Raw genomic sequence first — 25,853 nt, forward strand, 5'->3', positions numbered from 1 at the left:
CACAGTTTTCCCAAATAATGTTTGCATGGTGACTTTCCCCATTGACTTTCTCTCAAGCTTCAACAACAATTTTGAGAAGTCATACTGGATCAAACAAGTACACACTGAAGTAGACTACATCTACACCAATTGACACTGACAGCTACAATGTTGGTTTGCGTCGGGATAAGTACCTGCAGCATCCTGCACTATAGGGACGTCATTTTTAACCGGAGACGGAGTGGCAATGATGGGGCTGAAAGCTGGTGTGTTGGTTGGCATGACAACACTCCGAGTGGCTCCGAGAGAGACGCTGAGCAGAGAGTATGACAGACAGGATGGAGAGACGAGATATGGGAGCGAGGGAAGAGGAGGTCGGAGGAGGGCAGGAGGGAAAGATGGAGCCTGAGACTGAAGTCCAGGCTGAGGAGGAGGTGGTGGAGGAGGTGCGTTTTGGGGAGCGCTAGTGTCAGCGGGGGTAGAGGGAGCAGTAGTGACCGGGCAGCCTGGTCCTGGAAAGACAGGATGACCAGGAAGTGTAGAAAGACGGGAAGGGAAACAGACAGACGGGTAGACGCAAACACACACAGACCCATTCACACACACGGGGATGGAAGGGAAAAAGGGAAAAGATAAGAGAATGATACAAAATGAAGCCGAATCAAGAAAGCAAACACCAGCCAAAGCAACAATGATGAAAATGGTGGATAACATTTGACACAAAATAATGGAAATGTGAAACTCATTTGATGAAGGCAAGATCAGATTTTGAAAAGCAGAGAATCTGAGAAGTTTGTTGCCACAGGGATAGCTTTCAGGTAAAAGGGAAATGTAGTCTACTATATCAAATTGCCATAAGTTATTACTGTAGAAAATTAATAATAGAAAATAAATGACCTCCGAATAAGAGAACAATTAATTTATGGATTTTGATTGGTTTCCCACTCTTCCTATTGTTTTAAATAGTATTTGTAAAAATGGAATCCACTACGAAATCAGGAAATTATGATGTTGATGAGATATGGACATGAATTGACATGGCTGTGTCCTGTGAGTTCTAATGGTACTGTAAATGACGCTGGATTTACAATACAAAAACACTACTTCATTCTAACTTCATAACCACGTTTTACTTGCTTCTTTAATAGAACTTGATAGACAATTTACTTTTCACTGAAATTAAACAATATCGCCATCATTTCACTAAGCAACACCATCCATAAATCCATTGTTTTTCTTGTTATCTCTGTTATCAACTCTACAGTATGCATTCGTATGCAAGTTGCTATGGCCACAATGTTAATACTCACTCCTCAACCAGCCTGGCTAACCCTAGCCTCTATATCCTGCCCCCGCTCCTCAACTCACCTGCTGGGGAGCTTTCATTGCCCACGGGGGTGCTGCTGCAACTGCGGTCCTGATTGGAGGACTCAGAGGAGAGGCACAGGGGGCTGCCCCCGCCCATGTAGTCCATGTAGTCATCCGTCTCGTCCATCATGCTGGAGAACCCATGGGTCATCCCCGGGTGGCTGCCCATGAGGCCCGAGCCCATGCCCGACAAGTGCTGCATGTCATCGGCCCTCTGGCCATGGGACACCACCTATAGAGGACCACACAGGGGGGAATACATATTGTAGGGAATGTTCCTCACACAGGATTCTTCTTTTTTTAAACATGATATTTATTGACATATTTAAATGTAGGGATTCCCCATTTACGTAAGATATTCTCTCATGGGGCACCAACTGTCAGGCATACGTATACTGGCACTACATCACCATAGAGTACTGATATAACAATGACATTGCTGGCGGTGGTTTGCATATCGCAAGTATGTAAAAACACAGTTCTTTAGAGACACTTTCAGTGAAAAAAATGTACCTCCATGATACTTTTTTTGAGAACGACAACATATTAGCGATAAATCCCATAGATACACTGTAACATGAAGGTTAAAACAAATAAAAAATGCAGTGTCACCAAAGGTGTTCATTACTCATTATCCATGCATCTGACTCAGGAATCAGGAAGCACAATGGAAAATTATAAAACCCAAAACCTTATGACACGAGCTGCCACAGTCACATTTTTCAGTGAAAGGGTGTGTGAGGAACTGCGTGTTTTTGCATACTTTCAATATGCAAACTATCACCGGCAATGGTTCTATGGAAACTCCCCACATATTTGTCTTAATAATTGCACTGTTCAGAACATTATGTGGAACGCACGCACACGCACACTCTCACACACACACACACACTTTTCGTTACCTGGGATGGAACCCTGTCAAAGTTCTTTCCCAGCATCCTCCTCATGTGTTTGCGGGAGTGCGAGGTCATCTGGTGCTTGAGCAGGAAGGAGAACTGGCAGCTCTCGCGGATGCAGTGGAAGTGACTGTTCACCTGGTTGTACTTGCAGCCTGCAAAGAGACAATGACACGGTTTCAATCACAAGGTGAAGAAATTGACTTTTTATTTTATTTTAATTTTTTACATATGACGTTTTCACAGTGTTTAACTCAATGCTACGTGAGAAATGTGATGTTTTCACATATGAATTTGGTATTGCCTGGCACATTTCGGAGATTCGCCCAAACTACAATTCAAAGCAGCTGTAAATGGCAGTTATTGTATAATGTGAAGTGTAAGTGTCCATTTAAAGACGTCCTCTAACTAGCTCTGAAAACCTGGTAAAATCGTGTCTTTAAGAAGCTCTACTTTGGTTTAGATTCAGCATCATGACATCGCAGGGACAAAAACAACAGTATATGTAGCATATTAGATTAGATGACTCCAGTGTCACACTGAGCCAGTCTAGGCTGCCGTGGACTAAACCTGTGGAGCTCTTTTATTACACTGACATCCTTTATTCAATTAGGAATTTACATAAATACATTATCCTATGCAGTGTAGGCCAATAATGCACACACCCCTGCAAACCAAAGTAAATATACAATTATTCCCATATTAAATTCATTTTTCAAAATCGAGCCATTGTTGTCTTTTCATTTTTTTTTGTGCCATGGCACTATTGTGTTGGATTCTTCCTCTTTTATTCTTTTCCTCACTTTTAGGGAGCGATTTTCGAATTGCTTCATGATTTCAAATGAAATGTCGGCTCCTCCAAATATCATTATATAAAAGCAGGCAGAAATAATTGAAAGAGCAAAATGCTGGGCAGGTGCTAGCATGTCAGTAACCATGGGACCAGGTGCACAAAACAATAGCTTTGTACACAGTAACACTGCACATATACTTTAACCATGCAAAGTTGAGTCAATAACTGTAGCCACCGTGACATGCAGGGCCTTTATGAGACCCTTCCAGGTAACTTAATCGGCCGTGTTCAGTTGAATGTTGCTGCCATGGATACCACCAAACCATAAATGTTTTATAACTTGAGTGCTTGCTTTAGTAATCCCTTTTACCCTTTCAAAACAATACAACGGGGCTGATCAGGATAGAGGACAGGAATTCCTTTTTGTCTTTTTCATTTGTGTTCAGAAGAACTTTTTAGAACAGCCAGAAATAAGAGATGACTTGTAAAATCATTTGGGAATGATGATGACGGGTGACTGAGAAAAGTACACAGCACACACAAACAAGTATGTCAATCGCTCATTTCTGACAAGCAAAAAAATGAAAACAACCTTAGTGGGTTTGTCCCTTATAAATATATACATATGCATTCAAGTCTAGTATAACATATAACCAGACATTTAAGTTATATGAGAAAGAAAGCAACAAATATATATGTTACAGTGCCAACAATGTAATCACTAGGAAAATAAGGTTTCACATTCATAGTGCCTATGCAAAACATTCCATAAAAAGTTCAGTACGAGCCAGACTTGTTTTATGCCATGTGAATTGCTCTGCGATAGCGTGACAATGTGTTTGCCAGGATTGGGAGCAGCTCTCTCTGTGACAGTTGAGGCGCACAGAGAGAATATCTGCTCGGAGCGTCCACTGAAAATCAATGTGGAAACATCACTACATCTCTCTTGATTTCACACCCTTAACCCTTACATCTCTCACTGGCCTAGCAGTGAGAATGAGAAAGAGAAAGAGGGAGTGAGAGAGTGAGAGACAAAGAGACAGAGAAAAAGAGACTAGTTTAAATTGAAAGCTTACCTAGCCTGCCACACTCCTCTCTCTTGGTGAAGTATTTGAAGCCATTGGCGGCGCGTCTCTCTGCCTTCTCATGCTTCTTGACATGCCAGGGAAGCTTGGTGGTGATGTTGGTTACAAAGTAGCAGCCAGATCGCAGACAGTGGTAATGGCCCCTCATTCTGAACTCACAGTGCTGGAGGAAGGAAGGCAGAGAGACAGAGGGGTGGTCATCCTAATGTAAGACTGGGAAACAGGCTAGAACAATGACTTTAAACCTAAGTTGCTGCTGATCAACTTGACTTGTGGATACAAACTACAGAACAAAATGTTGCGAGATAAGCTTGCTGAATTCCCAACCAGTTTCTGTTCTGATGTCTGATTAACTCATTTTCTGTTTTCCTATTTGTATTTATTTATAGTTACTACAGGTCCTACAATAAACAGATTTTGGGGTGCTGCTGATTGCTCAAATGGACATCTATATTACTCTACTCCACCAACAATTCACACCTTTACACTAACTACCCCCTTGTACATTTGGAAGGATCGGTCTATCAAATACTCTCTAACCCACCCCTCTCTTTTTAACTTGTCTCCACACCACTATCTGTTTCTGGCTTGTGTGTCCCATAGGAGCCAGGCTATATAGGATTATCTCAGTTCAGGTGGATAGGGGGAGGGAGGGGAGGAGGTGGATATGGGGGGGGGGGGGGGCTAAGTGAGAGGATTATTTTAGACACATTATTAATGAAATAAAATAAAAAAAATCCTCCAAATATTGGCTCACGAGAGGCAGGCAGGAGCCTCCATTAAGGGGTTTAATTTGAGAAACATTTGCCAGATTTTGCCCTATTCAAGACAGCCTTGTTTATTGTGCGGCTGACAATGATTTATTGGGTAATATCAGCTAAATTGGCCTTTTCTGAGGGGAGAATGCGGCAGTCAAAATGACATCATTGACATATAAACAGACATTACGGGGTGAGTCGACTGTCGTCTCCCAGCAGACAGAAGACAGACGAGGAGCGATTCTGAAAGACTGGAGTTAAATCACCTCAAATACAGGTCTAATAGATTGTATACTTCATGGTTAGAAAACTTGATGATATGACAGCAATTTGCTGGTGCTTGGAGAGAGAAGGTGGGGACCTACCTGGTTGGGACATAGACACTGGAGGGAGAAGTAGGAGAACTGATCTCGAACGTTGACCAGGTGGTTGTTAGGGTTGATGTGGTCCAAGCAGTGGGATTCGGCCTTCCCCGAGGTCTTGCAGACGTACTTGCAGTTCCCGAAGAGACAGTGGAAGTGGACCTTGTTGGAGTACTTACAGTCAGTGGCCAGGCAAGGGTCACTGTATGAACAAAAAACATAAAAGAAAGGGGGGTATGTTCAATACCTTTTTCTAAACAGAAATAGGACAGGGCTTCTGTACTGCGGTCATGGAGGGATGAAATGCTTCTGGTTTTCATTCTGTCCGTCTAATCAGGGACCTGGGACGCCAGGTAAGTGGACTCTCTGATCAATCAATTATATAATTATTAGTTATACCAGATGAATGAACTACCAGGTAGATAGGAACACCAGCCGTACTTTGGCACTCGAGGGCTGGTATTGAATAGCCCTGGAATACAGGATCTCCAATGTCCAAGAATATCAAAATCCATACATCTATAACATTTCATATAAAGTATATTGCCATGACTGGTCATAACAACCTACATTGCTTAAACCTACGATTCTTAAAACATTCTTTCATTTTACAATTGTATTTTTTGTGTAGCCTAATGAAAATACAACTTGTCGTGTCAGTGGTCAATGATTTTGCCTGAACGTGTTCAATAAAGGTGCTCAAGTCAAAGTGTTTCATGCGTGTTATTTACAAGTCTCACGGTCCCTTACTTGTCCTGGAACTGCAGGAAGCCCGGTTTGACCTGTGGCTTGGCGTTCTCCAGAGAGGTGGTGGCCAGCGGCGAATTGGCAGGCAGGTTAGGCATGGAGGCATTGAGCTGTGGGATGCTGCCCGTCAGCTGCTTCCATGCCAGCAGTGAGGGGGAGGAGCCATAGCCTCCGCCTGACGATGATGACATGTTGGCCACTTCCATGGCGGGGTTGTTCGCCATGGAGACAGGGGCGGTGGACTGGTGGGATGCTCCGTCGCCGCAGTCCTTGACTTTGTTGAAGTGAGGCTCTGATTTCACCTTCAGCGTGGCTCGTAGGTGGAAGCTGAACAGATGGACATGGTGGGGACACACTAAGTCAGATCTTTCATTCAGTCATCGACTCAAATTATCGGCTTAACATTTGTATACAGCTTTCTAAGCAAAATTGCTTTTACACAATGGACTGTAATAAACAACCAATACTATAATGATCATCATGATAAAAAAACATTTTGCCTCATTATTGAATATACAGTATTCTTCTTTTAATGTATCAACATGGGTTGGGTTGACCATTGAGATGCATGAGACTGATTCTGAATCTGCACAGCCAGAAGAAACATGCCTATGGCACAGTGTATCACATGGACTGCTCTTCTGGTGCAGTGCCACCAGTGCCACCACACTCACTTGGCGTGTTTAATGGCTCCGTCCATCGTGCTGAAGAGCGCCCCGCAGTCCTCCACAAGACAATGGAAGTGGACCTTCTGCAGGAAGTCACACTGGGCCTCGCAGAAGTCCTCCGTGTCGAACCTTGACCCAGCAACAAAACAGAGAAGAGATATAATTAGTATATATATTTTTTTTATAATAATAAAAAAAGGGGAAATAATTAAAGTAATACAATGACATTTTACCCCTCTGAAGCATTATACTATTATTTGAGCTCTTCAAGTACCTGCGCAGATATGTCCTCCAGAGCTCGCTTGGTTTGTCTGGCATGGGCCTCTTCATGATGCGGCTCAGGTACTGTGCTGCCTCTGAGGTGTCGGCCCCTTGGCCGATCTCCATCTCCGTCTTCAGGTTCAGGGCACTGAAGAAGCCGGCATTCATCTGCAAAACACACAGCACATAAAGCACCGGCGGCGGCAGTGTTAGCTGAGCGCGGGCCTACACACACACGGAATGTACATAGGTACACGCACACACACACAGGCGTGCAAACACGTACACACACAATCTCACGCGAACAAACACGCACACACACGCACACACACACTTTGGCAGAGCGGAAGCTCAGCCGAGTTTACAAACAGCCGGCTTCTGCTTGAGCACAGGCCAAGTGCGCATGCCAAGTGTCCACTGTGAGCGATTGTGCGTGCTTTATGTGATGTGGTGACTCGGAACGGGACCCCAAAAGGCCTACATGAAGGGGAGAGCTGTAGGACATCTGATCATCAAGCCCCTCTCCCGTCAGGCCTCAACGGCCGCTTTGTGGAAACCACTCATGAGTGTGTTTGAGTGTGTTCCTGATACAAGAATACAAGCAGAAGGGCAAGAAAACCCCCTTAGCCAGTAGTGTGAGTGAGTTTGCCAAAAAAATGGAGCCAGAAAACTCTTTAAATCATCAAGGTAATGGGAACCACCCGCACATTAGTATTAGTCAGAAATGATGTATGATTAAAACAATGTCCATTTCAATCTTCACAAAATCACACATTTAAATATCCCTCAGCAAACATTTACTCTTTTTAAAAAATGAGGGTGACTGTTTCTCTTTTTCCCCCCCGAGTTTTTAATCAAATAATTTACAAACTCCATGAATAAATATAGAGTGACAGGAAGCCGGGGAAGAAAAAAGGAGAAAGGAGGAGGGGACAAAATGGATGTCGAGTTCAAAACAGCTCATCAAAAAACAAACATCTCTATATATCTGGCATGGCACCCAGCTCCTGGTTCATTATATTCATTTGTGAGAGGTACGGTGGAATTACACCACATGAAAAATGGCTGGAAAATGTAAATGATACAAACTCATCTTATTAGCAGTGAAACATTAAAAAACAAACAGAGGCTCTGTGCGTCCCACTAATTTGTCTTGGGGATGAAAAGCGTTTGATGGATGGATCTTACCTTATTCATAAGCGAGGATAAAAGAGATGTATTTCCCGGTACAGGGTGTCCGTTTGATTCATTACTGGAACAAGGAAAATAAACAATGTTTAGTCAAGATTTGCATAAGAACAGTAAATATTATTATTTATCACAGGAGGGTGTGCATGTTTAATGAAGAGCAAAAATGCAGCTTTTAAACAAATTTGCAGGGAAGATTGGAGTTGTGGTTTATGTCAACATCCGAGGTGTGAGATCAGTGAGAGATGGAGAAACGTGTTGGAGGCCATATATTGAGATGCAAATCGAGATAACATAGTCGTTTTTGAGGAATAAAAAATAAAAAGTAAATTAATAATCATAATCAGGTCAAAACTGCTTTCAGAAATACGAGTCAGTGAACAAATCGCATCCCCTTCGCAACGCTGCAGTCACACTTTCATCATTTGTATTAAATACTCTCACACCAATTGAGATACAGTAACATTGCTTCATTTAGGAGTAAACCTGTTTTATTTAGGAGTAAACCTACTTTCTTTAAGAGTAAACCCGCTTTTTTAAGGGGTAAACTTTAGGAGTGTGACCCTGTGACTCTACCTGTGGTCTTTTTTGCTCAGGTCCAGGCTGTGCTCTTGGATGGAGTCCTGGGAGGCCCCGGAGGTATGGTCGACTGGCTCCTGCTTCACTTGAACCAGATTGAACAGACTCGCTGAAGAACCAGCCAGCCCATTCCCTGAGGAGAAGCCAGAGAGAGAGAGCGACAACAAAGTTATTGTTGGTCAGCATTATTACCCTGTGACGAGATCCAATCTGACTCCTGTCCCAGCCGAAAAGAATACTCAGAGTGATAATTATTGCGAAATGATGTCAGGCCGTCAAGGCCTTTAAATGGTGATTGAGAGGCAGGAGATATGAGGGGAAAATACTCCTTTTTCAGCAGCACTTGTCACAACTCATTTGCTAGGCTGCCTCTTAACTGGTCATTAAGTCGGATGCTAATGCTGAGAGAAAGTGGCAGTCTCCGATTGCCCTCCCCCCCCGCCCTCCTTCCCTTCCCTTCCTTCCCTGGTCCTTGTTGGCCTGACAACGGCAGGCAGCCAATGCCAACTGAGCATGCCCAAGAGGAACAGGGCTATGTCGGTCAGATTGGAGCTGACAGCCAATCAGATCAGTTCAAATAGCGTGACCTCCAGATCGGATTCTCCTCTGAATAGGTATTCAGCAGATGATGTCGTGAGTGAGGACAGCAACGGCATGATAAATAAATAAATAAAGACGAGAGGGGCGGGGGCAAAGACTGCTGACAGGAAGGTGAGTTTTTTCCCCCCAATCCCCAAGTGATTGAAATATTAATTTCTCCTCGGGCGATATAGAGAAAGCCGGGCTTTAGGTAGACAGTAAGTGGTATTTTCTTCAAAAAAGAGGAACGAATGAGAGTGAAGGAGTGCCTGGCAAGGGCTTTTAGGCCTGTGTGCTGAGTGAGTGCATCGCCTGTGATTGGTATTGTGTGGGGCCATGTTGTTTAGGAAACAGGGCCTGGTAGTGACTGGTAGTGACGTATTGTGACGGGCAAGGTCGCGGAGGGCCAACTATGTGCCCTGCAAGAAAGCAGCTATGTGAGTGGGAAGTTGGAACCAGCGTCCCTGAGTAGAAGATGACCCAGAGACATATCAAAGGCAATGCGAGTGGAAAAGCCAGTCTTGGGCCTTGTCAGCTCAAAGCTAAGGGACGGAGATGGGGATGTGTCAGTGTCATAGCCTTTTAAGCTGACAATGGTGTGGTGGTGGGGGGACGGGGAAACAAGGAGGAGGGGGTCGAAGAGAGGCCGTTTTGTGGCTGGGGTGAGGTCACTCCCCTAAAAAAGAAACCCAATGATTAACTAGCCAGACAAATTGTCATTGGACATTACATCAAGTCAAAGACCTGATGAGAGCACATCATATCGAGGAATATGTGACCTACACATAGACATTTAGTTAATCACATCAAAGAAAAGTTAGTAGTGAATGTTCATCAAAAAAAATTAAATGCTTAGAGATCTCGGCAAAGATTCTTGTCATGAAAAAAAAGAGGAAGAAAATGAGTAGATTTCAACGTGGTGTTTTTTCTGGATGTTCTCCAGGAATAACGACCACAATGTAATTACTCTGGCTAAGTTACAGAGGTCGTGAAAGATCATTTGCACTCTGTGTTTAATTAGTAAACCCTTCAGAGGCCTGGATCTTAAAAAAACTAAAAACATTTAGGGGTAAATTGGTGAGAAACACTGATAAAAAGCAGTCTATAATGAACCCCTGAAAAAAGAATACATAGTTTACCACTGAAGAGATAGGCCCCGTAAAAACAAACAAAAAAACCATCTAAAAATAGCCACACGCTAAAAGGTTTCTCAAACCTTTTTGACACTGTGAGCCATAACCACTTCCTCTTCAATTTAGCCCAAATGTCCTGTTCACACATATTTTGCGAACAATAAGTGAAACTTCAGAGAAAACCTAACCCCCTAAGTGCCTCTGAAAACGTCTATATTCTCTATTACTGCTGTTTAAAAAAGTGAACGAAACAGCATACTTGTTTTCTGTGCGAGTAGCCCTGTGTGTGCTGAGCTCCCCTCATGTTCTGGTGCAGTGGAGCAACGGAAGGGGAGCCAGCCCCATCTGAGGAGGCCCTCCTTCCCAGTCAGGCCCTCTCTCTCTCAATCTCTCTCTCCCCCTGTTACCTGCTGCCTGGAGGCCCAGAGGTGGAGCTCCGACTGACAGCCTGTGCTACCTGATCACACCTCCCCCGAGCAGCTGCCCTGCTCTCTCCCAGGGCCCCGTCCTTCTCCAACAACACCACCAGGCAACTAATCCTCCAGCCCACCAGCATGCGGAGACGCTCTCCTGTCTTAGCCCAATTTTCCAATCTGTACCGCACCTGCTAAAGTCTCAGCTCGGGCCTGTAGCCTAGTCTTCTTTTTGCTCAGTTGTGACAGTGTGAGACTGTTTTATTGTCTTTTAGACATCTTTATTTACTATTTTGGCTACTATTGTAATGAGTAGTGGTTGTTTGTGTCCGAGCCCAAATAGTGTGTGAGTGTGTGTGTGTGTGTGTGTGTGTGTGTGTGTGTGTGTGTGTGTGTGTGTGTGTGTGTGTGTGTGTGTGTGTGTGTGTGTGTGTGTGCTTGGGCTGTGTGTGTTTTGGAGTATGCATGCATGCCAATGAGGTTGTTGTTTGTGAGCCCAAATTGTATGTGTGTGCCTGTGTGTATGTGTGTGCATGTGTGTGCCTGTGTGTGTATCTGTGTCTGCTCTTGCATTCTGCAAAAAACCACCCTCTCTCTGAATGCTCTGGTGCGCTGAGTCATTTCTGCCTGAGCGATTTCTGTTTTTATATCAGTTTGTAGAGAGAGAGAGAGAGAGAGAGCAAGAGAAAAAAAATGGGTTTTGTTCTTGCAATTTCTGAACTTAATTTCATTCCACCTCCATTTGCTCGGAACGAGCGCACGCACAGATAAGAGACCAATGATGAGGAAACATGTACAACACAAGCCCCGGGAGCCCCCTCCGAACGCCGTAAGAGACTTTTACAGGGCCCACTCTCCTTTCTGTCAGCGCATTTATCTACAAATGGATTGCAGGTATCTAGCTAACCATCGGCACAATAACAAGCGTGGAGCAGTGAACCACGCCTTCAGTATGCCCCTTCAAGCCTGGAACGAGCAGTTTGTGACTGCTACATTCTCATCCACCGTGGGCCAGTGATTTTGGTTAGGTGACCTAAGTGTGCACTCTTTTAGCTCTTGCTGCAGTAGAGTGACTCCACACTAATGTTTGGGGGGGGGGGGTGAGTAGGGGTTGCGTTTTCCCCACAAACGTCGTGAAGAAAGACAGACTCTAGCTACATCCCTTTCTGAGGAGGGTAGCTAGCTCAACCCCCCCAGAAAAATAAAATGGCCGACATACGCTAGAGCAGTATTTCCTAAACTCAGTCCTGGGGACCCCAAGGCATGCATGTTTAGGTTTTTGCCCTACACAGCTGATTCAAATAATCAAAGCTAGGGCAAAAACCAAAACATGCATGCCTTGGGGTCCCCAGGACTGAGTTTAGGAAATACTGCACTAGAGCATTGCTACTATTGCAACAAGCTGTGTAGTAATGTGTTGAGCCATCTCACATTACCATAGACAATAAATATTCACATTTTAGACATGTAGCAGATGCTCTTATCCAGAGCAACTTAGAGTAAGTATATATATTTTTTATACTTTTTTCAAACTGGTCAGCTGTGGGAATCGAACTCACAACACTGGCGTTGCAAGCACCACGCTCTACCAACTGAGCCACATGGGACACTACAACTTTATGAAAACACCCACCTGTGTCTTGGTGGTTGCCAGAGGGCTTGAGGGCAGCTGCCGCCAGCCTGGCCATCATCGGGGATATGAGGCCCTTGCTAGCAGAGATCTTCTCCATGATGGAAGAGGCCGAGGCGTAGGAGGTCGGCGTGGATGCCATGGCGCCATCGCTGCCTGCCGAGGAGCAGCCGCCCTGGGACAGTGAGTCGGTGGGCATGGAGTGGGCGCCAGACGACACGGCCGAGATCAGGCTGGCGGCCGAATGGGGCAGCTGCATGGGCAGCCGGGGCATGAGTGGGAAGAAGGGATTGTGGACGCTGGCGAGTGCGCTGTTGGACAGCGCCAGTGCCACAGGCATGTTGCTGGGCAGCGCCTGGGATAGCAGGCTTGACATGCGTGCCGAGTGCGGCAGCGAGGAGGTGGGCTTGAGGCCGCTGTGGCCACCGCTGGAGGACGACATCACCGTGGTGGGTGTGGCAAGCAAGTGGGCGCCGGGACCGTTGGACGAGTGCTGGGTGGTGGGCGAGGCGCTCAGGCTGGAGTTCTTGCTGCTGATGGCCGAGAAGTCCATGAGGTCGTCGTTGCTCGACTCGTCTCCGGGTTCCTCCTTGGGCATCAGGAAGGAGCCGCCCGAGGAGAGGGCCATGACGCCTGAGGAGCGGATGTGGCGGCGTTCGTGCTTGCGCTTGTGGGAGGTCATCTGGCTGGTGGAGGTGAAGGTGAAGCCGCAGCTCGAGCGGATGCAGTGGAAGTGGTTGGTGGCCTTGCTGTAGACACAGCCCTCGTATTTGCACTCCTCATACTTGTAGAACTTCTTGAAGCCGTCCTTGGCATACGCGTCATCCTTGATGTGGTAGCTCTTGTGCTTCTCAATGTCGCACTTGTTCTTAAAGGTGAAGGTGCACCCCGGGCGCCTGTGGAAGGAGGGAGGGAAGCAGGGAGAAAAGTTCAAAAGATGTCACCTAAGATGCTAAGTTACAAGGCCTTTTCTGTACAGTGGAAAAGTTTTGAGGCAGTCATGGATTGAAGCCACATAATCAAAATACTTCATAATGGAGGAAGGTGACACAATAAACCTCCATTGAGATATCATCGCTTTCACAACTTACCAGAGGTGTTTTAAACTGTGCCAGCTAAGGAGCCATTCCAAATGACTGTTTGGCAAAACCAAACATGTTTTCAATCTCAATTCTTACAATCCATTGTTTTATGTGGAGCCTACCGGCTCATCGAACCCATAGTATGAAGCAGATTCAAACTGCAGTCTATGAAAAAAGACATTGATTCCGATTTCTTTGGGCAATCATGGATGCACACATTAAACAGAGTGGCTGGTGTGAGTTAAACTCAAATAGTGTTGAGACCTGGTGAAAAGAGACACCTATAAATACAATCTCTATCTCGATTACGGGGTGTTCTGATCTCCTGACCTGCAGTGGAAGTGGGTGGTCTTCTGCCCGTAGAATTGGCACTCCACCGTCCCACAATCCTCAGTGGCGCGGAACCTCTGAAAGCCATCGTTGATCAGCTGGGCGTTCTTCTTATGGAAGTTCTCGTGAGTCATGACATCGGAGGTGCTGGTGTATACCTTGTTGCAGCCCACCTGCAGATAGAGAGGAGAGTGTGGGATTGAAGCTTTTCAGTAATAGGCAAATAAATCGACATATAAATTATTCATTCATCAACTTATTCTTTACTTAACCAGGTATGGTATTGAGAACATAATTTGTTACCATAATGACCTAAAAGAGGTGTGGAGACAAACCTTCAACTTTATTGACATCAATGAATAAATCTCTGACACCAATCTTTAAGAGGCAACCTAGCATTGATTTACATTGTTTTTGTTCGTTCAAATAGCAGTGGTTTGGAACAGTGACTAAGTCAGACTTTTTCACAGCGGGACCATTAAGAGAACTGAGAAAGGCTCTGTTGAGAAATGAGCTCAGTGTGGTAAGAAAGCGTCTCTGGTGACCTAGAAATTGTAAGACGGACGGAGGTCTTTTTTTCAAGTTCAGCTACTTGTCTGTGTGACAAGTCGAGAGACCTTATCAAACATCATGTTAAGTAAAACATGGCAAACCTGCTCTGTTTGAAACATTGCGACGTGACAAACTTGAGCAAGAGTCAGTGGTATAACTACCAGGGTCGTGTGTGGTTAAAAAATACCTTCCATTTAAGGCTTTCTTTTAAGCTGATGCTATTCATATTCGGAGCGCTACAGTATGCAATCACCGCAACCTAACTGTAACTCACAGAGCAACTTGAGGGGAGGAGGGGGTAAGTGGTGGGCAGGTTGATTGTCACTTTCTTTAGTTTAAAATGTTCTGGTACTCAGGAGACTTCGGGGCCCGGAGGAAAATACAGCTAATGTTTGAATTAAAAGCAGCAATTGTATATCAACCCTGGCACTTTTTGAGGGTTGATAACTTCTCCATATTGAGTCAAACAATGAAAAAAATGCCACTCTGTTTTTTCCCCACTAAATCAGAGGTGCCTGATGCCAACATCTGCAGGTTCTCAGGCCTGTTAAAACAAGGGCTGAAACGTCTTAATAACAATTACGCCGTTAGGGGGGTTTAAAAAAGAATATATCTCTGGCCATCCAAGCCCGGGGCTGCTGGCCTGCCGGTGAGAAAGCACTCGGCGCGATGACACCTTGAAAATAAGCAGATGTGGAAAAAAATTAAACAAATCCGGTGGGGGGAATAATCTTCAACTCGTCGCTTGGTACTAAAAGATGAAAAATTTTCAGTTTATATAAACAACTAACTGAATTTTTACCCATGCCAATTAAGGAGCGAGGAGAGAGTAGGGGAGGGAGAGAAGAGTGCTGCTGCTTCAACGACATGGGTTCATCCCTTTCATTTTGATTTTATTACTTTATGACACCTTTTGTTAAACGCACCAAAACTGCTCTTAAATGGCAATTTGGGCTTAATGGAAAAAGTGGAAGAAGTGTAATTCCCTTTTATAGATACAGTTAAAGTGCAGAGCTCTCAAGACTCGGAGAGCTCATCGGTGTGCGTCTTGTCATGCCTGAGTGGCCTGGTTTTCCCTGGGCTTGGCATGGGGGCCATGTCTCTGCTCACAACTTTTTTCATGTTTTCTGTGGGAGGTGTTTATGCTATACTCTCCATGCCACCCCAAATTTTCCCCTAAATGGTATCACTGGAGAAATAAAATGACAATCATTTTCCTTATAGGCTTCTGGTAGATTTGGGTGAACTATCCCTTTAAAGGAGAGACACACTGAATCTGTATAGCTAGCCAATTCTAGAAAATGACTCCAGTATGTACCGTATATCCGGTACTGTGGTGTGTGGCTCTGGAATGCAACATCAATGAATTATGCATGACTCTGCAAAATCCCATTTCACAAGAAGCCTCAGATCTCCATAGGTGACAATGGTCATGGGTCTGTAATGTGTGTGGCGGAGTGCCGTGTGTGTGCGTGTGTGTGTGCATACCGTACTGGTGTGTGAAACAAGAGTGTGTATATGTGTAGCACATTGGGATGTGTGAAACTTACTCCTGAGCCTGAAGTGTCCCCACTTGCGCCAGCGAATAGCTAGCTTTTTGCGTAACGCCGACTGGTAAGACGCTTCATGAGGGCGGTCACATGTGCTAGCAAAGCAGAGGTCCTGGTTTCGAACCTCGTTGTGAGCCGAATCAGGAGGAAGTGGTATTGGCTAAGCAAGCAGTGTGACGTCCTTTATAGTTGATGCCGTGACCCGGATGTACAGTTGTGCTCAGCTCAATGCTGGGGTCGCTGTTGAGTAAGTTTGAGGGGTGAATGTAGCACATTGGGATGTGTGAAACTTACTCCTCAGCCTGAAATGTCACCACTAGCGCAAGCGAATAGCTAGCTTTTTGCGTGGTGCCGACTGGTAAGAGTCTTCAGGAGGGCGGTCACGTGTTCTAGCAAAGCAGAAGTCCTGGGTTCCAGCCTCAGTGGAAGCCGAATCAGGAGGAAGTAGTACTGGCTAAGCAAGCAGCGTATCTTTCGAGTGTGCGTGTGTGTTTGGTGTGTGTGTATGAGTGTATGTGTGCATGTGTGTTTACCTGCATGCAGTGGTAGTGGGTGCTCTTCCCGTTGAGGTGGCAGCCATGGTAGTAGACGCTACAGTCATCCAGTGGGCTGAAGCGCATGAAGCCATGCTGTAGGGAGTTGTCCCTCTTCTTGTGCATATTGTAGTGCCTGATCACGTCTTGCTTGCTGGTGAACCTCTGCCAAGGGACAAAACGCACGGCAACAGATTGGTGTTTATTTAAATAGTCACAAAATCAAGTCACTATTGCTCTGGAAACAGCTGCAAAGCGCAGGAGCCAACTTGCAAAGTAGGAGATGAGGCTGTGTGTGTTGTAATGGAGAGGGCCAGACTCTCTAAGGACTTCATTCATATTTACATACATGGCCTCTATATGTCCATGGCTATGTATGTGGCACTGATAGGTAGCAACAAAGACATATTTAAGAAGTGGAAAGTCTTCGGCTCGTATCTCTATTATTTTCCATTTCCTCCGTTTTTTAAATTAAGATGGATCACTTGACATGCAAGATCACAGTTCCGATGTTCCTGGCTTTGGCAAAATTATGTTCCGTGCAGATGGTTTCTCAGATGTGCAACTGGAGGAAAAAAATTGACAACAAAACAAACAAACAAACAAGCTAACCAAAAAACGTTTTCCCTTTCAATTCCCTCACCGAGATATGATTCCATTTTTAATTAAAGCATTAACAGTGCAGTTTTCGCACCGGCTTTGGCTGTAATAAGGAGGGAATATGCTACGATACCCTCCTCAAAATTAAAAAGCCTCCTACACTGAGGAGCGGAGAAGAAAAACAGAAAAGGGACTCTGGAGAGACCTAGAGCAACCAAATCTGCAGTAATTGGGCTTAAGCTGATGTTACAGGAACTGTAACTAGAGAAGCCTGAATCAATGACTCTGGAGCTACTTATATCCATATTTATGTACAGTAGAGAGATAGATCAGGGGGAAAATGTAATTCAATCATTCTAAAACACATACAATTGCTTCTACAAAGTATGGTAATTCCTGGTGTGTCAAGCATTTGTATCACCAAGGCCCAAATGAATGGCAGCTGGTTGCCATTCCTTAGTTCTTGACCCATTTCCCACCCCTGACGTTTTTTCTTCTGTAACCCTGTAACTTACAGTAGTACTGTATCATTCTGGCTGAGGATTTGTCACTAATAACTGATCTATTGATTTTCCATAGAAACATTTTTCATTCTGGAAATGATTATCTTTGGCAGTAAATGAGGACGAGATGAGAAGTTGAGCTGCGGACGTCCCACTGCGTTTGATCCGTTATGGAAGCCAAAATAAGCCTGGTGATAGCTGACTAGGGTAGAAGAGCCTCTTTTCAGTTGGAGTCTGGGAGCTGGAAGCCACTTGACATGCACCATGTATTTTAGGATTCCCATCACTGTAGAGGATGCACACACAGGCCCATGAAAGGAGAATGCCACTGAGCCTGGCAGCAGGATAATATTCCAGGAGTGTGTCATGTAACATTTCATGAATTATCACTACCAAAGGAGGTGCTTATCTTAGCTAGGCCGTTTTTGCCGGATATATACACCCAAATGTCTAGATTTTGAACTCTGCACTTCAAGTCAATGACAGATGGGGACTTGACCTGATAACCCCAACGAAAATTCTAAAGGACGACTTGAAATAATTTCAAAACCTTTTTTCTCTCCATTATATTCAGCCAAGTATCCATCCTGTCTAACAGTGAAAGCATGACTTGTGAAAAGTCTAGAGGTTATGCTTTGTGATTAGAGCTACAGATGCCTTCATTCGGAAAAGCGGACAGAAAGACGGAAAAACATACCGCTCAAGTTGCGTGAGGATCTGACGTCTTTGACAAATACACGTGTGTTTGTCTAACTCTTTTAGACCATATGCTAAGGCAAACACACAGGCCTGTATTCTGATCTCCTTAACACTTTTTTCCTCCCTCCCTGTGCCGTACATGACAACTCTTGGGACCGGGACAAGATTAATAACGTGAAAGGGGATTAAAAGCAGACCCAGAGCAACGGCAGATGTCTCCAGGAAAATTTTAAAAAAACACATCGAAAAGGAACCATATTTCAAGCATATTTACAATTAACCCAGGATAAAAGGCCAATTGTCAAAGACCAACTGTGCACGGAATCAGCTTAGGGAGAGAAAAAAAGCCTTTGCTCTCAATTGGACGAGTGCCAGCAGTCATAACCTGTTCGGCGGACACACGTCAACAACGTTTCATCTGTGCATGCCTTTGTTGGGCATGAGCAGAGATGAAGTGATGACATATTATTCATCTCTGTATATCCTAGAACCCTTAGTTTTCCCCGTCAAGAGGTCAGGAAGACACGGAAGAGGATTCAAACTCTGTGCTCATACACTTCCCCATATTTGTGAACGGGACACTGAGTTATAGAGACGTCTCTGAATCACCCAGCGACACCGTCTCTATGGGTTCTCACTAGCTGAAGTTGAGACAGTAGGGGATGTAGAGTAGAGTACAGCACAGCGCAGTACATTTGGAGGCACTGAACCATGGCTGTTAAGAGTACAGCATTACCTCTGCTGCTGTTATCTCGTTTGTCATGGTGACACGAGGCAAGGCCTAGACTAGAGAGAGGGGAAGCCTGCAATTTGTGGGAGATGGGGAAACAAGGCAAACATGTGTCTGACTAGGCCACCTAAATAGGGGGTGTACAGTGTTCATTTTAGGTCAACATTACAAAACCTTGTATAAGTAATAGGGACTTTTGTCATCGGGAGTGGGGACATTTGTCATAGGGAGTGGGGACTTTTATCAGAGGGAGTAGGGTCTTAAGTCATAGGAATGTCCTAAAATGTACACCTTAGAGTTGTTCACCAGGGTGTATGGTGTACATTGTAGGACATTCTCACAAAACTTGTCATAGCAAGGGACTTTTGTCATAGTACTGTAGGGGTGTCCTAAAATGTATAACGTATGGGGTGTTCAGCACACAGCTACTCACCTGGTAGTTGCACTCCGTGTCCATGCAGTGGTAATGCTCCCTGTATTGGTAGGCACAATGCACATGTCCGCAGTGCTGGCTCCCCGAGAACCTGGAAGTCAAGTGACAAAAAAAAGGGTACAGAGTTACATCACGGGCCATGTGGACTTTACACTGAGTGATTTTGTCATGACTAATCAAGGTACAGGTGTAAAAGCTGTGGACACTCCAATGCGTCTTCTTAGAAGACAGTCATAGAGCAGAAGTTATCTTCACAAAAAAGGGGCTGAAAAATTATGTTATTGTGGTATAAAAGCATGCATGCTATTTTGCAATGATAGTATTGTCTGAATATAAACTCCCTCCCTAATTATCTTGGGTGCATCCTTCCTTTTCTTCTGGCGATTAGTGAGCAAATGGACAAAAACATCACCTTCATGAAGGGAAACACCTGTTTCTATTCCCGAAACTTAACCTAACCCAAATTTCCCCCCTTTAACATTCAAGGTGTCTGTCACTACCAAAAGGAAATCCAATCACCTCACAGACAACTACCTCCTAATCCTAACCATACCTCCAAAACAACTCATCTCGTCACGCAAATACGTCTGTTTTCCACACACCGCCACAATTGACTCGCCTGTCACACCAATTTCGACTCAAATTAGCTCCGTTTATTTCAAAAGCAGCCGGTACACAGACACTTATTAAACTGTAAACCCCACGCATGATTCCCCTCATTTGCCTTTTAAACCTTGCCAAATCAATGTTGTGGAGTTCTCTCTCAGGTTAACGGCGCTTGCTTTAATCAAAGGAAGGTTAGGTTCTGCTGAGAGGCTTGAGTGGATCTACACGCTACTGCCGCCCCCTCCCGTCCCCTTCCTCCTCCTCTTGACTGTAAGAGTCTGACTTGGTAAAGACTTCTCCAGGTAAAAGAGTGGGCACCATTTCCTTGCGCGTTTACTGATGACTGTTAAAAAACCTCCAATTACGACTGAAAACACACAAATAAACATTTGGACTGCCACTGCCAAGAGTACCATCTGCTCTCTCTCTCACTCGTTCTCTTTCTTTCTACTTCTCTTTCTCGCTCTCTCTGTTTTTTGTTGTTGTTGCCTGTAGCCTGTAGGATTATCCTAGGGCTGCATTTACAGATCACTTTGCGGAGTTCATTAGGCTAATTGAACGGCAAATCCACTACCTTTTAAAAGTTGGTGGTGTGGTGGGGGGCTCAGGGTATGGTGGTGGTGGTGGTGGTGGTAGGGGCTTCGGGAAGGTTTGACGGCTTCTTTAGAAAAAAAAAAAAACAGAAATGGAGCTAACAGTAGAGTACATTACACACACACACACACACACACACACACACACACACCAACCAACTCTCCCACCATCGGTGCTTTTCTCAGCCCTACTCCTCTATGGACTGTGCATGTACACACGTATTCGGACACACGCACACGCTCACGTACACACACGCACACACAGCCCCCCTGGGACTGTGGCCCACCCCTCTGCTCATTGCCCAGCTGTATCACTTTGCCTATGGACAATTCCCACTTGCCGCGTCAGGGGGCCTAATGGGCCGCTGCTATTCAGCTGCAGATTAAATATTAATATCACAACGATACAGAGATTGTGGCACATCTCCCGTTACAATAGAGTCAACGCAGATCAAAGTGCCGCGGCAATAGTGGGTGCATGAAAGCATTTAAAGAGGGAAAACTGCGACTAAACACTACCAGGGAAGCTCTTTAAAACATCAAACTGGTGCGCGGCAAGGAGATAAATAACTTTTCCCCCCTTGGTTGGTGAGGGGGAGGGGGGTGGAAGGTGGGAGTCAACAACATTTACAAAGCTGGGTTTTTAGCATAAATGTGCGCTCATTAGTTGTGGCTCCAGAGAGATGAACCTCCCCCTACCTCTACCCCCCTCCCCCCAGTCTACATTTGCCCTTTTTATGAGTCCTCCTTTTCTGTCTTTTTTCCTCCCTCCTCTTCCCTTTCTTTTTTTCGCTCTCTCTCCCCAACACGGAAATTGAAACTGTATCTGGGCTTATCTGCAGCCTCCCCGTGCATCAACTACCGAGATGTTTAGACAAATTTTATGCATTATGCAGCGCAAATATCAAAACAGTTCTTGGCAGTGCCAGCAGAAGCCTCATTAAAAATTCCTTAATTAAATCTGCAAAATGTAATCAGTCCAAGGAAGGTTTTTGTGTGTGTGTGTGTGTGTGTGTGTGTGTGTGTGTGTGTGTGTGTGTGTGTGTGTGTGTGTGTGTGTGTGTGTGTGTGTGTGTGTGTGTGTGTGTGTGTGTGTGTGTGTGCATGATGAAAATGTGTGTGTCAGTGACAGTGCTTTTGATTTGTGCCCTTCATGTTACGGTTTGGAGAAGTAATCATTAACGCCAAAGCCACTTTGGGCTTTTGAAACAGTGCTTTTCCTTTCTTTTTAGTGAAGTGAAGAAATAAACAAGTGACAATCACCTTTCTAGTGTGTAGTTCAAAATGACTGGAGAATGGGATACTGTGTTGTCTATTGAAATATGAGATTACCTTGCAATGTTTTGCCTCCGTGTTTTGTGAGTGATAAAGAGGACAATTCAGAGACCATGCAGCCATGTAACCAACAGTTTCACTCTATATTTGTTACATACACCGCCGCACAGTACGCTCGAACTACTAACTTTGTAAGAAATTCTCGACCTCAAACAGAGTAAGTACAACCATCTTGTCAGCACACCTCTCACCACCATAGAAACCATCTCATGCCTCGTTCCTCCTAACAGAATTCCACTTCCTTTCAGTCCATAAACTCGGCCTCTTACTATTTCCCTCACTTTGCAGCACAGAACTTGACCTCCACCACTATTTTACACATCTAGTTTCATCACTGTGTAAAATACGCCATCAGTTAATAAAAAGCTTTGTCTCACGTCCGGGACAACAGTTGTTTCACCGGAGGGAGGATTTGCATACCTGGCGATATATTTCTGGTACAGGTTGACGTCCTCTGTGACAGGTTTCTCAGGTGGTAGGCCGTTCCTAATACAAGCAAACACAAAAAGAGACAGGATTAATGGGGTATTGGGCGCACTGTTAATAAAAACAACTGACACAATATTTACCTAGAATCTGTTTCAAACGACCGCAATCAATATACATTTTCTGTGACGCGACAGCGGTTTTCACGTGGGTTTGAATCAGGAAGGTATGAACACACTTTTGCATGGCTTTCCAACAATGAAAGGCAAAAGGCAGTGGAAAAGCGCTATTTTGGAGAGTGCTCATATGCAAATCTAGATCATGGGGAAAGGCAAAATCTTTTCTAAAGGTCCCTAAGGACCCTGCCTCCAAAGGCTGTTGTCATGTCTCATCAGGAGGACTGAGTTCAAACAGAAGGAGAAGACAGGGTTCGATGGAACAGAAGGCATTGGTTCAGCTAGTGACAAGTTGGGTAGAACCAATAGGACTAGACTGGGGGGAGATGAATGAACTGAGTCCAATCATCAGGAACACATTAGGTTTAAACATTGCATGGTTCCTACTGAAATGTGACCTGCCTTGAGAGGGACCCACTTTTTTGCTAGCGCTAACCAGGGCTAGCTTCCCAAACCCCCTCGTTTGCTAGCACTAACAATGCGGAGGGCTCCGTATAGCTCCACATTGACATGATTGGTTGATGGTAGGTGGGGGCGGTACGTCCTGTATTAACACAAACTCACTTCCTGACAACTTCTTTCCCAATTGCTCTGCTCTGCTAAGTGCAAGAAATATGAAAGCCCTGAAGTCTATGTCGGCTGCATCGCACTCAACGCTGTACGGTCACCTCAGACGTCGGATTGACCATGTAGTTTCTTTTAGTGTTCAGCCTAGGCCCTGTGACTCTCTGGTAAGTTAGTCACAGCTCCAAAGTAATTAAAGGGACAGTTGTTCCACCCCAGCCAAAGGAGGAAGTCAGTCACTTTGCGATGACTGTGCTAAATCAGTCTCCGAAGAGAGCGCCCAGCAGGTAAACACTTCATGGGCCTTCGCTACTCATCACGTCGTGGATCTATTGGCACCATGCGCTATTTCACACTACATTCGCATCGGCTGTTGTGGAGGTGGCAATTACCTTTGCGTTAGGCTAACTGACTTGCAGTGGCAGTTAAGTGTATGTGAGACGCCCATTATCTCCCAGGTGTCCCACAGAGACAATTTAGGAGAATTCTACAATATTAAAACCTGGAATCATTTCAAAACACAAGCTAAATATCGGGGGGATTCAGTTGACGGATTATTTGATTTAATAATTCAGGGAGGTTTGCATAGGCAACTTTTGGTGCAATGACAGACTTTGGTGAGAGATTTTCATTATTTCCTTGGACTATTTTTGTCATGAGCGGCCAATTTTCACTACTGGGATCTCACAACTCATTCAAGAAAATGTATGACTTGAATAAACGCGTAATATATAAGCATGTATACAGTACACACATTAATATTGCTGTGTGAGAAAAGCTTAGCATGTTTCTCATGCAGATCTTCTGTACCTATGTGGTGTCGTTCAGCTAAAGTGTCATTCAAGTCATCTGAAGAGGTTCTTACTTGACAGAGGACACAGTGCCTGTGGTGATGGAGTCGGTCTTGGAGAAGCTAGACTTCATGTAGTCGGAGGTGTTGAAGCCCAAGTGGCCTGTCTGATCCATGATGAGTCCTGGGGGGCCCGTGGCCCCAGCGGATGAGGCCGAGGTGGCGGCCACTGGTGTCCCCGGGTTCCCAGGCGTGGCAGGCAGAACGCTGGGCATCAGCGAGGACTCGGGCCTCCCCGGCATCAGCTTCTGGATGTTCTTGATGTCGTACTTGGACGGGCGGCCCACCTTCCCCGTTTTATAGGCGATGGCGCCCCCCATGTCAGTGTTCCCGTCGCCGGGCTTGAAGAGGTGCAGGTACCGGACGTTCTCCAGGTCGTACTTGGATGGCTTCTTGTAAGCATTGCCGTTCTGCTGGCTCCGCAGGCTTTCACCCATCTTCAGCTTCTGGATGAAGAAGTCATACTTGGAGGCTCGGGAGGCCATGTTCTGGAGGTGGGAGGTGGGGTTGGTTGGTGGGGGATTGTGCCCAAGGTTGTGCCCCTGCCCTTGCCCCTGCTTGTGGTCCAGGCTGGAGTGATAAATCTGGCCCTCAGCCCCGGAATGGCACCCCCCAGAGGCGGCCATCTGGGCCTGGAGCAGGGCATTCTTCTCCTGGGCCAGCTTGGAGTTGAGGTCCTCTTGTTTGGGGTTGGTGTGGATGGGCCAGGGCAGGGTCTCACCAGCCTTCAGCTTGCGGATGTACTCCTCATACTTGGAAAAGCGGGCTCGCCGCGTGGCCTCCTCACTGCTCAGGGAGGATGGGTCGGAGCCTGAGGTAGCGGCTTTGAGCTTCTCGAAGCTGATCTTCTTGGCCAGCTCGTCCCTCACCTGCTGGTCGTCGTAGCCGAACATGCCCAGGAACTCGTTCATTGTGTTGGCTGCGTAGTCTCGCAGAGTGGATGCCTCTCCTGCACAGAACAGGGAGGAGCAGAGAGAACAGAGCCCTTAGGTAAGATATGTGATACACTGTTTTTGGATGACCTCTTTGTCTAAGTGTCATGTTCTATTGACTGTCAATAGATTCTTCTATCCAAAAATCATAAAACCAAGAAAGGGGAAGCAAAAGCATTGTACAAAGCTGAAAAGGGCTGATTCTTTGTCAGTCATTTTATGCCGAACGTAATGGAAATGAACCAAAACATTCCATGGGACTTCCCCAGTCAGTCTTCTGACTGGGAAATTACCTGTACTACTTTCCTCACCTAACACTTTAGATATACACCAATTGTACAGAACTTCTTCAAATTGAGTTTGCCCCTCAGAACAGCCTCTATTCGTCAGGGAATGGACTGCAAAGTGTCAAAAGCACTCCCATGTTGACTCCACTGCTTCCCACAGTTCTGTCAAGTTGGCTGGATGTCCTTTGGGTGGTGGACCATTCTTGATACACATGGGAACAAGCAGCGTTGCGGTTCTTGACACACTCAAACTGGTGTGCCTGGCACCTACTACCATACCCTGTTCAAAGGCCCTTGAATCTTTTGTCTTGTCCATTCACCCTCTGAATGACACACATACACAATCCATGTCTCAATTGTCTCAAGGCTTAAAAATCCTTCTTTAACCTGTCTCCTCCCCTTCATCTACATTGATTGAAGTGGATTTAACAAGTGACATCAATAAGGGATCATAGCTTTCACCTGGATTTACTTGTCAGTCTATGTCATGGAAAGAGAAGATGCCATTTAATCTCTTGTATATTGTTGAATGCTTGAGAATTTGAAATAGGTTACACTGTTTCATTTTTCTCAGTGAAAGACCTTACCAATGAGCCTTCTGATTATGACAACATTCCAAAAACGTGTTCCCTT

The 25,853-nt window shown here is 45.2% G+C and overlaps 1 protein-coding gene across 7 annotated transcripts in view; it reads right to left on the reverse strand.

The window, feature by feature from the left end:
- Positions 1-25,853, reverse strand: part of casz1 (castor zinc finger 1) — a 257,144-nt gene that overhangs the window by 5,724 nt on the left and 225,567 nt on the right. For 3 of the 7 annotated variants that reach the window (XM_071371977.1, XM_071371975.1, XM_071371974.1), the window contains 17 exons: positions 24,017-24,950; positions 22,406-22,471; positions 20,632-20,718; positions 19,452-19,542; positions 16,487-16,651; positions 13,852-14,024; positions 12,443-13,335; positions 8,682-8,817; positions 8,106-8,169; positions 6,931-7,085; positions 6,663-6,785; positions 5,992-6,315; positions 5,245-5,443; positions 4,113-4,284; positions 2,250-2,398; positions 1,348-1,579; positions 174-491 (listed from right to left, as the gene is read on the reverse strand). In XM_071371977.1, the coding sequence (XP_071228078.1) occupies positions 174-491; positions 1,348-1,579; positions 2,250-2,398; positions 4,113-4,284; positions 5,245-5,443; positions 5,992-6,315; positions 6,663-6,785; positions 6,931-7,085; positions 8,106-8,169; positions 8,682-8,817; positions 12,443-13,335; positions 13,852-14,024; positions 16,487-16,651; positions 19,452-19,542; positions 20,632-20,718; positions 22,406-22,471; positions 24,017-24,950 (4,281 nt within the window). The remainder of the gene's footprint in view (positions 1-173; positions 492-1,347; positions 1,580-2,249; positions 2,399-4,112; positions 4,285-5,244; positions 5,444-5,991; positions 6,316-6,662; positions 6,786-6,930; positions 7,086-8,105; positions 8,170-8,681; positions 8,818-12,442; positions 13,336-13,851; positions 14,025-16,486; positions 16,652-19,451; positions 19,543-20,631; positions 20,719-22,405; positions 22,472-24,016; positions 24,951-25,853) is intronic. The other 4 variants (XM_071371976.1, XM_071371978.1, XM_071371979.1 and 1 more) reach the window with 4 other exon arrangements.

Source organism: Salvelinus alpinus, chromosome 28 (genome assembly GCF_045679555.1).
Source record: "Salvelinus alpinus chromosome 28, SLU_Salpinus.1, whole genome shotgun sequence".
NCBI lineage: Eukaryota > Metazoa > Chordata > Actinopteri > Salmoniformes > Salmonidae > Salvelinus > Salvelinus alpinus.